At 43.5% G+C, this 15,042-nt stretch overlaps 1 protein-coding gene across 2 annotated transcripts in view; it reads left to right on the forward strand.

Moving 5' to 3' along the window:
- The window catches only part of GFPT1 (glutamine--fructose-6-phosphate transaminase 1), a 50,006-nt gene that overhangs the window by 2,021 nt on the left and 32,943 nt on the right, over window positions 1–15,042 (forward strand). For both annotated transcript variants that reach the window (XM_090051082.1, XM_090051084.1), the window contains exons 2-3: window positions 12,091–12,198; window positions 13,067–13,174. In XM_090051082.1, the coding sequence (XP_089907208.1) occupies window positions 12,091–12,198; window positions 13,067–13,174 (216 nt within the window). The remainder of the gene's footprint in view (window positions 1–12,090; window positions 12,199–13,066; window positions 13,175–15,042) is intronic.

The following is a 15,042-nucleotide window of genomic DNA, read 5'->3' on the forward strand; positions in this document are numbered from 1 at the left end:
AAATGTATCCCTGAAACGATTAGTACTGTGCGCTCCATCTTATATTAAGCATGATGTTAATTTGGCTCAAAGTGGAAAGTGGGAGAAAGCTAAGAATAGAATAGACAGTTATTTCCATAAATAGTTTGCTGCAAGTATAGTGCTTATTTTGGTGCAGTGTGAATCCTTCTTCCTGGAAATCCAGTCTTAAAAGTGTTTGTATCAATTGATTCTGCTGTAAATTTTTTTTTAATTGTATTGAAAATTGTTTGGGGTGTGCTTGTGCACTGGATACCTGCAGATACAGTCCCCCATTTCCCTTTTTCACATAAGCAAAACTGGTTGTGGATGTTTAGCCGTCCCTTTAAATACATTGGAGCTATTTGCTCTGCCAATGCATCTTTACCTTGTTCCACAGTGTCGGGGAGGCAGAGATCTGGTATAGGAAGTGAGAACAGGGTACAAAATACACATGTTAATTAAGGGCATTTACAAGTAGGGTTGGGACTTTAAGTTAAAAGTGTGAGCATTGTAGGATTTTACTCCTTCCCTTTTCAAACTTTGAAGCAAACTTATGCAGTGATCTGATAGCATAAAATATTCCTATGTGCAAGTACCCAGAGAAACAGCAAGGCTGTAGGTCAGGGGTTTTCAACCTTTTTTAACATGTGTACCCCTTTTCTCTCAAAGTTCCAGTTCAGGTATCCCATTATATTTTTTTCTAGTTTTTAAGGTGGGGGAGCAGGGTACAAATCAAATTCCCCCCATGGTGAGGGGGGGAGTGGGGCTGGGGCCACACAGCCGAAGCAGAGTGTGGGTCATAGCTGCAAGCGGCTGCTCCAGGAGACGCAGGAAGGGTGTGACAGCTCCCACTGGTGCACACACCGCTGGAGGTCATGGGGGCATGTGCCCCTGGATCTGCATATGGGGTGAGGGCAGGCTGGCCCAGCGGTGGCGGAGGGAATGGGGCTGAAGCAGGGGTGGAGGAGTTGCACGGGGGGCAGCTCCTGCAGCTATACGCGTCCCTGGCAGGTCACGATCAGCGTGCGCCTGCAGATCTGCCCAGGGAAGGGCTAGGGCCAGTGTCAGGCTGTTCCTTGCTGGGGCTGGCTGCACTGCACTTGGGCCGTGTGACAGTGGTGGCGCTGGGAAGGGGCTACGGTAAAGTGAGGAGTGGCTGCAGCCTCCCCATGCCCCTATCCAAGCACTGCCACCGCCCGTCCCAAGTGCAGCCCAGTCCAGCCCCCACTGGGAACAGCCCCACGCGGCCCCAGCCCACAGAGGCATCCCGCCCTGCCCCACACGCATCCAGGGTCACATGCCCCCCATGTCCTCTTGAGGTGCATGTAGTGGATGGAGCTTCCCCCCATGTGGCTCAGCCCTGTGCCCTGCCCTGGCCAGGCAGCCCCTGCCCCAGCCCCACTCCCTCCCCCACCACTGGGGCCTTGATCTGCCCCCTTGCCCTTCCCCTTTCCTTGGTCCCTTCCCTCACAACACACTTACTAGCTGGACCCAGCTGGTCTCTTAGCTGTCTGCGTGCTGTGCTGCAGCTGTGCGTGCATGCACAGCATTTATGGATCACATTGGGTCTGCATACCCCCTCGGACCTTTTTTAAGTACCCCTAGGAGTCTGCGCACTCCCAGTTGACAGCCCCTGCTGTATGTTATTATCATCCTAGTTAAAGTAAAAAAAAAGTGGAGACAGGGAAGCAGGAAACTGATAAATGAAGACGTGGAAGTGAGCTTGGTAACTGAACAGTAGCTGCTTGTCTCTGTTCAGGGAGAATTTTCCAGGTCATGAGTTTCTTTTCCTGCCTGTTGCCTATATTGAAATGACCAAGTGAGTTTAATTGTATGTAGAAGATATCCACATGCTAGGAAAATGGGTATAAGAACCGGCGCAGATGACAGCTGTTGCTTGTATATTTTTATGTTCATGCTATTAGCACTTCAGGACTGCTGTTGATAAGACAGTAATCTCTGTGCTGTGACATCTACTTCAGCAGACCCGTGACATGTTCTGGTGACACCTTCTCACATAGAGGAAGTTAATCGCTAAATTAATCTTTAAAACTATTCCACATTCATTCAAGAAAAATACTTTTCTCCTGCTAGGTAAGTGTAGAATATTATTTCTCACTGTTCATAATGCTCATAGTGGAGTACATTTGCCTGGTATTTGTGCTTTGGCTTGGGAAGGTTTTTGAATGACCACCTTAGTGCGCAGTTTGCAAGCCGAACGGGTTTACCTGCTGTAGTCTGGATGCATTTCCTGAGTCTTTTGTGAGTGTACCTGACTGGTTTGGACACACCTCAGAAATAGTTGAGAAAACTGGTTTTTCAAGGTGACCATGTCTGATAGACTTTTTGTGCATAATTAAAGCAGTCAGCTAGGGTAGCTGTGTTTTTTCTTTTCAGACAGGATCATTGAAATGCTGAGTAAATTTAGGTCTAATTTTATTTATAGTCACAGAGGATGAAAATCAAGCTGATGAAAATTGTCGTCCCACAAACACTATAGCACAGCTGCCTGGATCTCTTTGTGGAAGCATGACCTATTCACTTAGCCCGAGCTGGGATCCTAGATTTGATGGACCAGTTGTCTCCTTTAGTTTGCACGAATCTTGTTTCCATCTCTAGAAACCCTTGTTTATATAGCAGCAGTGAAGAAAGTACCATCAGGGCTGCGTTTCCCTGATGCGGTGCTTGTTTTTCCTGCTCTTTTGTTTTCTGGACAGCGAGAATTTGATCTAAATATAAGCTAGTTCTCCCCTCTAGAAAGAACAGCCATAACAAATGTCTGCTCATTTCTGACCTTGAGGTTATTTGGATTGTGCAGATTTCATGTCCTCTTGGCACTGAGTTGTACGCGGTTTTCCAGCCTGTTGTAGCCACCAGCAAGATAGGAAAAAGGCCTGGACCTGCAGAGTGTTGGTCACCTCTTACTCTTATTGGAGTCGATAATTGAGGACTTTGGGCACCTTCCTACCTTGGGCCCCAGAGATCAGTACATAACCAAGGCCCATGTTCAATGCTGTTAGCATTTGATTTAGTACTTGTTTTTTTGTCTTGGTTTCATGTATAGAAAAACATTTCCTTCCCTTTCCTTTTTCTGCCTTGAAGATGTCTTTATTTAAATGCGCATTTAATCATCAAAGTCTATTTAACAAATAGACTTTGTTAAAGAAAATGAGACCCCAATAATTATCAGCAGGACACGGTATTCCTTTGGTGCCTCTATTAATCAATAGAGGCATCTATTGGAATTACTCTAAAAATATAAGGAATCAGGACTCATGGTAGAAGTGATATCTTTTATTAGTCCAACTACATTATTGCAAAAAACATCTTTAATTGCAAGCTTTTGGGCACAAACACCCTTCTGCAGGCATAGGAGAAAAGGTTGTAAAAGTTCTTCTGGGTAGAAATATAAAAATATAACGCACTCACTCGTATAGCACAGTACAAATACATTTTGTAATTATATAACTAAACTGAGCCTAAACTGAACTCATAGTAATGTCACATTATAAAACCAAGGCTTTTGTTTGGAGGAGTGTCATTTGTCATTCTTAATGGATCTCAGTGATTGACTTATTTTTGGTTACATTTTTCTTTCTCATGTGTCCTTATTTCAGCATAGTTTGTCATATCTGAATAAGCTATTGATGTTGCCAAAAAAAAAAAGCTTTAAGTACCCCAGCCAGGGTCTGCAGTTATGTGTCCCTTGGCGAAATGACTTTTGTATTCAAAGCTGCCAAAAGTGCTACAGTCAGGAGTTAATCATTCTTTTTGGCACATAACTAGCACCTTCCTCCATTTCAGTATTAAAAAACCAGTCCTAGGGCGTAGTGTCCAGGTTACAAGTTTCTGAGCTGCGACAGAGTTGAATGAGAGGTGATGGTTCACAGTCGAGACTACACCTATAATAAAATAGATTGTGTTGTAAAACCAATTAATGAGTATGTCTCAGTTAAGGCGATCTTGAACAGGACTTTGTCCTGAGCATAGACAGGAAAGGGGTGTGTGATGCGTACAATCTGTTGAAAAATGTTTTTTGTTATGCTTTTTTAATTCAAAGCTTTTAAAACATAACTTGTCTTGTTAGGCCTGAGATGGTCCTGTGGCATGCCTGCAATACAGGCCAGAAAGATGTTCTGTGGACTTGAATTACTTATAGGGCCTTTACCTCTTCCTTTCTCATCCAGATTTTCTGAATGATAGGAACCATCAGGAGCAGAATGAAATAGTGTTCTTGTTCCCTCTGCATTTAGTTCATCTAGCAGGTGACTCAGCCTTGCTAGGTGAGAGTCACATGTACATGTCATGCCATTGCCATTGCAATCACTTTTTTTTTTTGTTCTTTGATTGTCTTCTTTCTTCTTGACTGGTGTGGCCAACTGGCAGCTCTTGCCTGCGAGCTGTATCTACAGGCTAGCTGAATAGTGACTGCATTGCAGGTGCTTTTAATTAAATTTGTACCCTCAGGTGAAACTGGAATTTCAGTTCTGCAGGAAATGCCTGAACATCTGAAACAGAACAGAAATGAAATTTCATTGCGTCTCATGGAATAGGGAGATACAGAGTTTGGTGCAGAAAACTAGAAATGAGTTTTCATTTCTTTCAAGTCTACTGCAATGTTCCTGGGGCCTCAAGACCTGGCAGGGGGTCTGGGAGCTGGGACTCCCAAGGCTTGCATGTTGTGTAGGAACTGGGGATCCTGATAACCCAGGGATGGGCAATTATTTAGGGTACTGAGTTTTGGCAAGCTATCAAGGGCCACAAGACAGGTAGCTGGGGCAGATTAATATTAATTTTGTAAATTTTTTAGAGGCCCCGTGGGCCAGATAGAATGACCTGGTGGCCTGCATTTTGCCCACCCCTGTAATAACCCCAGATCAAGCACCATTTGTTTAGGCTTTTGAGATCTTAGTTGTGTAGAAGCCTGGGCTTCAACATCCAGGTGAGATGACAGTAGACTTACTTCCATGTAATGGAAATGTGCCCAATTTCTTTTAGAACTCCATTCAGTTTGGCACGTTCCCATCAAACCTGATGATTGCAGTGAAAGGGGGAGAAATGTCCCTTTGGAAATTTTCCCGGTAGCTCTACATGTAACTTTTCAAACAGCAGCACACTGCCTGAACAGTACAGGGTCATTATTGGTACAGAGAAAAGGAGTGCCGCTAGTGAGCCATTGCAATTGTGACAGCAGTGCAGTTCTGATATGAAGAAAGGGTGGAGTGGAGTTGCTGTGTTTGTTATACACCTGCCAGGTATATAATATTGTAGGTGACGTTGCAGTTTGGTGTTGGATGAAGGGATCCCATGGCTTGGTCTCTGTTTCTGCCAGCCTACTATCTCACCCTAGTTTCTGAGAGTCAAGTGGAGTCTTTTAATTGAGTGTATTGTCACCAAGAGCAAAGGACTGGCCCACCAAGTTTTCTTACAGACATGAACATATAACTTCATGTGTCTTCAGTGATTCTAGTTCAGCCATATTCCCTTACACCAGTGTTACCAATTGCATGAGAGGTAGCTGAGTGCCTGATCTGGCTTGCAGAATCTTCCTTACTGGTAAGCAGGGAGGAGGAAAAAGCTTTAAATGCAAACAGGAGATTTGCTGTAGATAGGGGGGTCTGATCTAGCAGAAGCATTTCAGTGGTGCTTCTGCCAAAGTCACCATCCAGGGTGGGCAAACTCCAGTTAAGAACTATATATATTTACAAAGAGGCAGAAAACTTAAATATTCATAGAAAATACCAGGAAAAAACACTATCAGATGCAAACATTTTTGGATTTTTGTTCAAATGTTGATTGAAATTTTTCCAGTGGTGTGATGAGCCCAAATTTGTCCTAATGCATGAAAAGCAGAAGTGCAGCAGACAAGAAGTGTAATGCAGAATAGTGAAATGGGCTAAGCTGTTATTGATCAATCCATCAACAGGAAAAAAATGCTGTAAACTGAACAGATTCTTTAAACTGAATGGAAACTGAAAGGATTCTTTAGCTGTTCAGTTTTTAATCTCTCTCTTTAAGTAATACTGCTAAGGAGATTTAAATCTGAAATCATTTCCCCTGAAATGTCACTGTCTTTTTATAATAACCAAACTTCTTATGCTGTTTATTATTTTTAAAACTATTATTGCATTACCTTTCTTCTTTTCTCTAAGTACTCTGAAATCTGCTTGTCCTACTTCGCCTCTGATGCATAAACTCCCTCCATCCTAGGTTAGTTTTAGAAACTTGCTGCCTAATAGGGTCTCTGTCATCCTTTGCATGTTCTTCCTTTTGGTGCATCTTACTGTGTATTTTTTACCTTATTCAGTTGTGATCACTGCGTTTCCTTTAGTTGACAGTTGTTTAAAATATTTGCATTTTCTCGTGTCAGGAGCTAATAGTCCTTTTAATCTTTTTTGCCTTTTGTGACATTTTTAGCTCTGTCTCCACCTTTCTTCATTGTAGCCCTGGTATAAGCTAGGTTTAGGTTTTGGGTCTTTTGAGGGGATTTTTAAGTAAAGTTTTAGAGCCCAAGACCAGCCCCAGGCTAGTGGCTTTTCAGATGGAAGTTTTCTGTCAACCTTTAGAGCAAGGAGACTATAATAGATAGCAGTGGGTCCCAGTCATATTTCAGGTGAACCATTTTTAAGTGAGAGAGGCAGACTTTAGGAGTTTCAATGCATGACATGTTTTTTGATAAAATTAGTGCTGCAGGTGACTTTGTGGCAAGGACACATGCAGGCATTCATGTCTACTAGACAGTGGGCAGAGACTCTAAAACCACCAAAATCTTGGATTTCTTTCAGTTTGGACTAGACTTTTTTGATCTACAGAGACTCAGAAGTCAAAAGAGCCATTATTCCTTGAATCGTTCAATTCCCGTTGTTCAGACTTCCATATCTTGTGGCCTTGAGCATTTCTCTCTAGCTTTAGATGAGAATTTGCCAGCACTTGTATTTGTCTTCTGCACACTAGAACTGGCCCAGCAACAGTAATAGCTGGGGCTGGCAATGGGCAGGAGCATCCCTAGCTTTCCAGGAGTTTGCTAACTGCAGTCTATGGGAGGAAGCCTTGTGGGTGTGTAGACGGGCCCCAACAGAAGGAAGGAGGTGTGATTTCAGGGGGGTTGCATGCCATCATCACGTCGGGGTTGTCTGTAGATAGTGATTGCCTCTCCTTCTCACGTTTGCTGGAGGAAGAGAATTTGCTTAAACTTGTAGGGTACTTCCAGTGTGCATGGTTGTCTTAGCATGTGAGGAGTCTGGTCTTTTCCTGTGCTGAAACTAAAGGTTAACCAGCCCCTGCCCCCTTTCTCTTAAATTTCAGGCATAGCAGCGAGGTTGTGCAATAGAGGCGAGCCCACAGTATTGTCAAAGGATCTCCGAGAGCCTTTTCAGAGACCTGTGTTTGTTTAGGTGTGATTGTTACCACTCCTAGAAACTATGGTTAAGAGCTGGGGACTCCCAATGTGAAGTGCTTTCTAAAAGACGGTGCTTCAGCAGATTAGGTATGTCCAAGGTGCTCAAATTGAGCTTCCAAGAACCTGGATACAGTGGAAAATGTGTTCAAGATGTTGCTGAACTGAGCTTCAGGAAAAATCCAGGGAGACAGCCGCCTGCCAGCTTTGCTCCCTTTACCCACTGCAGCAGCAAGCAGAGGACTCAACAGCTGCTTTGCCAGTTGTGGAAGAAATTCTTTCACAGGCCCCCGCTGCACGAGGTGGTGCTGCTACTAGGTTTTTTTAGATGGCTCAATGGTGCAGAGCTGCTAATAGACTGCCAGAGCAAGTTAAAGCTTCTTGACCTCTTGCATGCCATCTTTTTCCCAGACGAAAAGGTGTCTATAGTTTGGTCTGTGCTATGGTGTTTTTGGCCCCGAGTACTGAGGCGGTCCTAACGTTGAAGAAGGCTTGCTTTGTGCACCACTCAGTGGGCCCTTGTGCATCTTAGACTGGTGGAAAAAATGTTTTCAAAGGTGTCTCAGTGCAACCACCAAATGCTTAGCAGTCTAGAGCACACAGCAAAGGGCTTGCTGGTACCCTGGCACCGGTACCTCTGGCACCCAGAGGGCAGGACTCAAGTGAAATTTGCTGCTGTGCATGTCAATAGAAAGGTAACTTGCTGGGCCAGAATTGGGGAGGCTACTTTCTGTGAGGGACTTAGTGCCATATAGATGTTTGTAGAAGTGCCTTTACAAGTGATTTGGTAATTGGATGCCCAGGTGCTGAAGTCACTTTTGGAAATGGAAATTCCTAAGTTAGTTCCATGCTTTTTGAGCCCTTACCTATTTATTATCTATTCTCTTCTTGTTTCTCTAATTACACATGCAAGTGCTAATGAGGTATTTTGAAGGAGGCTTGCCTTGGATCTGATGCCTGATAAATGGCTCCTGGGACACTGCCAGAATGAAGTGGAAAGAACATGATTGAACCCCGAATGCCTTTAAATAGGTTTGCAGCGCAGCTGCCTTGTTTACATTATGCTCGGTTTGTCACTGCCATGTATAACAGGAACACCCTCTTGGATTTATGTATGGGGGCTTTCTGACAACTCTGGAAAAAAAAATGGGATTTTACAGCTGCCTGCTAATAAAGCAGCCTGCTTCGTGCTCAGATTGTGAGACTGGAAATCATTTAGAGGTTTTTAAGAGGCTGGGGTATCGCCGAAGTATGCAATCCTTCAGCCTAGATGACGGCTGCTTGGAGCGTGTTCAGCTCTAGGCAGGAGGGCTGGTGTATGCTTGAAGACTACACGTTTTTTTGGAAACACAGTGAACTGCCTATCTGTAAGAGCAGACTGCAGTTCTTGCCAAAGAGGTTGGGATGGCTTTGGAGGAAGAGATGGGGAAAGAAACAGGGGCTTGTTATGCTGAAATAGCTTTGGGATGCAGCACAGGCAGGCAGTGACCTATAACCATTACCTGTGTTGTCTGTAGTTGTGACTTGGAAGGCTCGAGGAGGAAAGTCCAGTCCCCTCGCCCTTGGCTGGGGTGGCATTGTGCAGTGTGGTGGTGCCTTTGCTTTTATTGAAAATAGCCCCATCAGCGGCAGAGACTGACTGCGCCTTTGTACCCTGCGCAGATGTGGTAGTTGCAGGGGACCCGACAGGATGAGCGGGACGTTCACTTCTCCCCCAGCCGGAAAGGATGGTGCGAGAAAGAAGAACCGGCCTCCACCGACTTCTCTTTCCTACTAAGGGGGTAGTGGAGGGAAAAGGTGCTTTCTTTGGAAGAGAAGGAGAGGGGAAAAGAGCAACCCCATTTCTGTCGTTGTGTTCACTGCTCGGTTTGGAGAGGAGGGAGTGCAAGTAAAGAAGGCAAAGCTTCCCATCCGTGCCGTTAGCGTGGGGCTGGAAAGCTCTGAACTTGTCACGGCACCCAGAAGCCTGAGGTCTGTATGAAAGGTCAGCACGGTTTAGGTATGATCACGATGCAAGCCAGCAAGCACCTTTTTCGCTGTCTACTCAGGCTACCGGGTACCTGGTGAAAGTTGGAAGGCTTTGTAACAAAAATCTGTCTCTAATGCCTGAATTTCCTGCACCCACTCTAAGTATGACATTACTCAACCAGTCAGAAAGCTTTGAATTACTTAAGATGATACTAGCTGCACTGTTGGAGAACATGATTTGATAGATGTTCCTGTAGTTGTTGTGTGTGCTGGTACACCTGGTGTCTCTGCTTGGGCAAAGAGTACTTCTAGGAGTAAGGTTAAGGAGAAGTATAGCCGTCAGCCTCTTTACCAAAGTGACCGGTGATCTGGGGTGTATCCGTTTCTAAGTGACCTTAGCATCAGACTCATTTTCAGAAGGGGATGAGCCTCTGTCTTTTGGGTCCTCTCGGTGTGTCTCAAATAATAGTAACTCTAGAAACTTGCATGTATAGGGTTAAATTTGCCAACTTGTGCTTTGAGATTGGCCAATGCTTATTTTTCCTACAAGGTGTTTTAGCAAGGGGGGATTTGATTGAAATCCAATCGATTTAAATCACCAGTTAGGAAGCTTCAGTTTAATTGTTTTCTACAAAAAGTGCATTCTTGTTGTTTGATATACCCTTAATATACATTATTCACAAATCAGAGAGAGAGGTAAGCTTCATTTTTAGAAGGCCAAGCTATACATTTTAAAGCAGTGATTTATTTTGATATGTTTTCAGATTAGTTTTGCAAATACATCAGAAAACTGAATTATAATCTGGTTATTTTACCAAAGCTAATTGAAACAGGTCATGTCATTGGGAGGTAAACTATCTCCAATTAAACATCATAGATGTTGGGGGGTTGTTTTTGCCATGCTGTATTAGGAGCGCATCAAACGAGCGCTGCAGCCATATGTTATTAGTTTGGGGCTTTCTTCACTTTCTTCTAGATTTATTCTCATATTTGATTTCTTTTCTCTTCTATGGCCTGGCAAGCCTGCTGCCATGATAGGCCATTCCCTTGCTAGATCTCAAATCCATGGAGAGGCTATACTCATCAACATATCCCTCAAGGCTTCTGCGATATTGCGCTCAAAATGTTTCTCTTTAGTTTCTATTAACCCTCCCTCCTTGCATTTCTCTCCAGATACCTCCTCCTCATCCAGATGTAGTCTACCCCCAGCAGCCCTCTGTATTCATTTAGGTCTGTTATCTCTCATCTCCAAATACCGTTGTTAACAAGGATGTTATCCTCTGGAGGCACAAATCCACATTTTGAGAACTGAACCTAAGCATCGCAGATGCTTAATGGGATCTTCTGGGCTGAGCACTGAGTCCCATTGGGTAGATTGGTTTTCTTTAATCTTTATATAATCTATACAGGAGCCTCTGGGAGCCCTGTAAGATTGGGCCCCTAATATAGTCCATGGCCTTTTGTGACCTATTTGTAAAACTTTTCTGAAAAGGTTACACAAATATATTGTCTTAAACAGTATATAATTGGAAAGGTATAATCCCTATTCCAAGATGATATCTTTTGAGCTTTTAACATACCTTGAATTAAAATGATCTTTATATAGGTTTTTGTTTTTTTTTAAAAAGCATCTTAAAAAATAAAAAAATACAATAAAATAAAAAAAAATCTGATTTAAATAAAAAAAATCAGTGTTAGGATAGGCTGAGATGTATCTTCCAGCACTGTTATTTTTCACATTCACATCAGTGTTGTCCTGCATCCTTGCATTGCTACTTTATGATAGTAGCAGAGTGAACAAGATGCAGAAATTTCCATTGTAGAGTTCAGGGGTGTAGGTTGTAGCCGTGTTGGCCTAAGGACACAGGCAGACAGACCAGCCCAGCCTCTGGCTTTTTTGCTTTTCATTCCATTTAGGGAGAGCACACACCAACTGCTGACACTTCCCTAGCCTGACGAAGGGTTTTTGAACCCGAAAGCTTGCTTAAAAATTGTTCTCCAACTATTTAAGTTGGTCTAATAAAAGATATCAGATTCACCCAGAGAACCTTGTCTGCCCTGATAGAGTCCAGTACTTGTGTAGCTTCATCACCTGCCAGGTATTTAAAAGTAGAAATGACAGTTTCTCGCCATTCCTTCCCAGCTTGTAAGGACAAGAGAGTGCTTCCTTCTGAGAACGTATTTGGCATGAGAGAGTGGGGTTGTCATACGCACCTATGTGAAGAATCAATTGACAAAGAAACTGTGTTGAAAAAGTGCATGGTGTATTTAGATGCCAATTCATGCAAAACCATCCCTCTTCTGGATAGCGCCCAGGATAAATGCTCCCATAGTTTTCGGGCCTCATGATTAAAATGGTGCGTCCCATGGTGCTCCTGATCTTTAATGGCGTCAGGGTCTGCAGTCCGTGGCCAGGTCAGGGGAAACTTCTGTCTCTGGCACTTACAAAATCTCAAGCCATGGGTTCCCTACTTGGTTCCACTGGTTTTAACACTGTGAAGTTACTAGGAGCTGAGGGATTTTGTTTTGGTTTCTGAGGAGTAAGCAGGATGTGTTCACTTGGAAATCAGACTAGGTGGTAAGAAGAGGAGGATGCAATGGTGTTTGTTTGCAGGTGGCTTGCAGCGTACACTGTAAGGAATGGAAATCCAGCACCACCTTCTTTTGCATGATATTTTGTCATGAAAATAAACTCCATATTCAGTAGAGTTTTCTTCTCTCTACAGGCATCTTTGCTTACCTGAACTACCATGTTCCCCGGACAAGACGGGAGATCCTGGAAACCCTTATCAAAGGGCTTCAGCGCCTGGAGTACCGAGGTTATGACTCCGCAGGTAGGTCGCTGCAAGGAACCATAATTTCATAGATTTCATAGGCATTAGGGGCTGGAAGTGACCTTGTGAGATCATCGAGTCCAGTCCCCCCGCTGCAGGCAGGAAGTCAGCTGGGATCATGCGACCCCAGCAAGAAAAAGAGTCCAGAGTAGGTGTTTGCACCACCTCTGGGGGGAATCTGTTCCAGACCCTGGACACTCGCACCATAAAGAAGTTTTTTCTTGTGTCTTGTCTAAATCGGCCTTCCTGGAGTTTATGGCTGTTAGACCTTATTATCCCGTGGGGAGCTCGGTGAACAGGTGTTCTCCCAGGGCCTGGTGCACCCCGCTTATGTAATTGTAGGCAGCCACCAAATCCCCCCTGAGCCTTCTCTTCTCCAGGCTGAAAAGTCCCAAGTCCCTCAGCCTCTCCTTGAACAGCTGCCCTTCAGGCCTTGAATTACACAAATGGCTCTCCTCTGGACTCTCTCAAGCTTTTCCAACTCCCTCCTGAAGATGTTATTTTGTTTCTTGTCATTTTGTATTGGTTTTACTGACAGATGCATTGAACACAGGTCACAAATAAACCTGCTTTACACTACCTTCCTGTTTTGGGGAAAGTAAAAACTCAAGCAGCCAGTTTTAATCTTCAGTGGACCCACAATGTGTCAGGGGCCTCTGCGTAATAATTACAGATGTATAGGAAAATATCCTTGGTTCCTTTCATCTGAGAATTTCCTTCAAAATAAGAAGACATTCTTTATTTTTGAAGGTGTGGGGGGTGAAAATAGCACCATAGACCATCTGTCCCTCACTTTGCTTGAATCTAAAATACAGACAGGACAAAATACATTTTGGAGACTTACAGCTTATTTTGTGGTGGCTGTTAGGTGTGGGAATTGATGGAGGAAATGACAAAGACTGGGAGGCCAATGCCTGCAAAATCCAACTCATCAAGCAAAAAGGGAAAGTGAAGGCACTGGATGAAGAAGTACACAGTATGTATTACTTCTCTCTTGCAGCTTCTCCCCTCTCCAGAGAAATCCTAACTACTTGTGCATGTCAAATAACCAAACTGCAATCATTTATATATGCATAATTACTACATTCTGTGCATTTCAGTATAATGTATGCATCCTTAGGGCAGTGTTTCCCAACCCAAGGCACACTTACAATAATAACGTTTTTCCATGGCACACCTGTGACGGCATTCCCCATCCTCAGTCCTATCGTAGCTCATTGCCAGGGTGAAATTCTGTGGCTCAGCTGTTTATTTCTGACAGCACACTGATTGGGAAACACTGCCTTAGGGGACACAAGTTTTTATCTGTTAACGTGGGGGAGATGTATCCTAGTGAAATGATAAGAAGCAGGTTGCAAGTGGTCTTTTATGATTTGGTCAGTTTTTTTTCCACTTGATTTGGCTTTGCTCTGCTATGTAACGATGCTCAGAATAACCAGGTACTATCTTTGCATGGGGACAAAGGTCTTTAACAGTGGAATATGTAACTGCAAATGTTGATTAGGAATTTTTCTAGCACAGGGGAGTTGAAAACTTGAAATGGATGTTCATGGTAATACCCATGAGGTCTGAAATGGCCAGACCTATTTATATTGAATTCTTCACAGTGTTGTGGCTCTTTTTTAAAGTGGGAATTTATAGAACAGTAACATTTAAGTTCCACATTCAAGTGATAAAGCACATGCAAGAAATGGTCCCAGTGATATTACAGATCAAGCACAAAGCACAGGTAAAAATGGTTGCTGAAGGAGGCATAACAGAGAGAGGTGAAGTTGTGTTAAGTTCTCGGTGACACAAACTGAGGAATAACATATAGAAAATTTTCAGGGAATTAACTGTATCCTCCAAACAGAAAAAAATAACATTTTCATTAGGATAGAGGAATATCAGAAATTTGGAACTAAACTTAAGGAGGAAACTGCCAAGACATTTAACAATTGATTTTTGACTTCCTGACCAACTCGTGCATTTTACAGGCCAAACCCCTATTCAGCCGTTGAATAGATGCAGTAGACAGGCACAGGACCTGGTTAAGGGAAAATAAAAGTGTACTTGTAAGTGAGACTGTGGGAAGGCATATAAAGTGAGGGCCTCTGCTGCTATTTCTAACTCCTTGTGACCTAGATTCAGACTTTAAATTAGTTAAATCTGTGCAGGAAATGAAACTATAAATAGTCATGGCATGAGTTCTGAATGAGCCTGAAGGTATCTTTTCAGCTCAGGGCTGTCTGATTTTAGTTAAAATCGTGATTTTTCAAGTGCTGGTAACTTTTGGTTACATTATATAACCTCCTGCAGCTGTATATTTAAAACAAAAGCATATTCAATTGCTTTCTCATGTAAATTTATCATTATGAATATAAAGTTGATTTTATTTATCCCAAAGGGACAAGGGGCTCTTTCCCTAAGTCAGATAAAACAAGAGGACTGAATAAATGTGAAAGTGCAATATATGGTAGGGATGTGAAAGGTTAAACGATTAATTGTTTAACTGATAAGCCCAATGACAACCAGGTAGCTTACCAGTTATTGTTTAGCGTGAGGTGGGGTGCAGTCTGGCAGGGCATGGCATGGCAGGAAGGAGGGAGGGAGGAGGAGGGGAGAAGCGAGGGGGTCTAATATCCATTGCCCGTGAGGTTAAAGAAAACAGTGGGCTTAACTCTTCAGTTAAGCCAGGGGTAGGCAAAATGCGGCCTGGGGGCTGGATGCGGCCGGCCAGGCCATTCTATCCAGCCCGCAGTGCACCTAAATAATTTAGAAAATTAATATTAATTTGCCCTGGGCTGCCCGTCATGCGGCCCTCGATGGCTTGCCAAAACTCAGTAAGCGGCCCTCTGCCCAAAA

This window comes from Crocodylus siamensis, chromosome 6, assembly GCF_052110815.1.
Source record: "Crocodylus siamensis isolate JL-2025a chromosome 6, ASM5211081v1, whole genome shotgun sequence".
NCBI lineage: Eukaryota > Metazoa > Chordata > Crocodylia > Crocodylidae > Crocodylus > Crocodylus siamensis.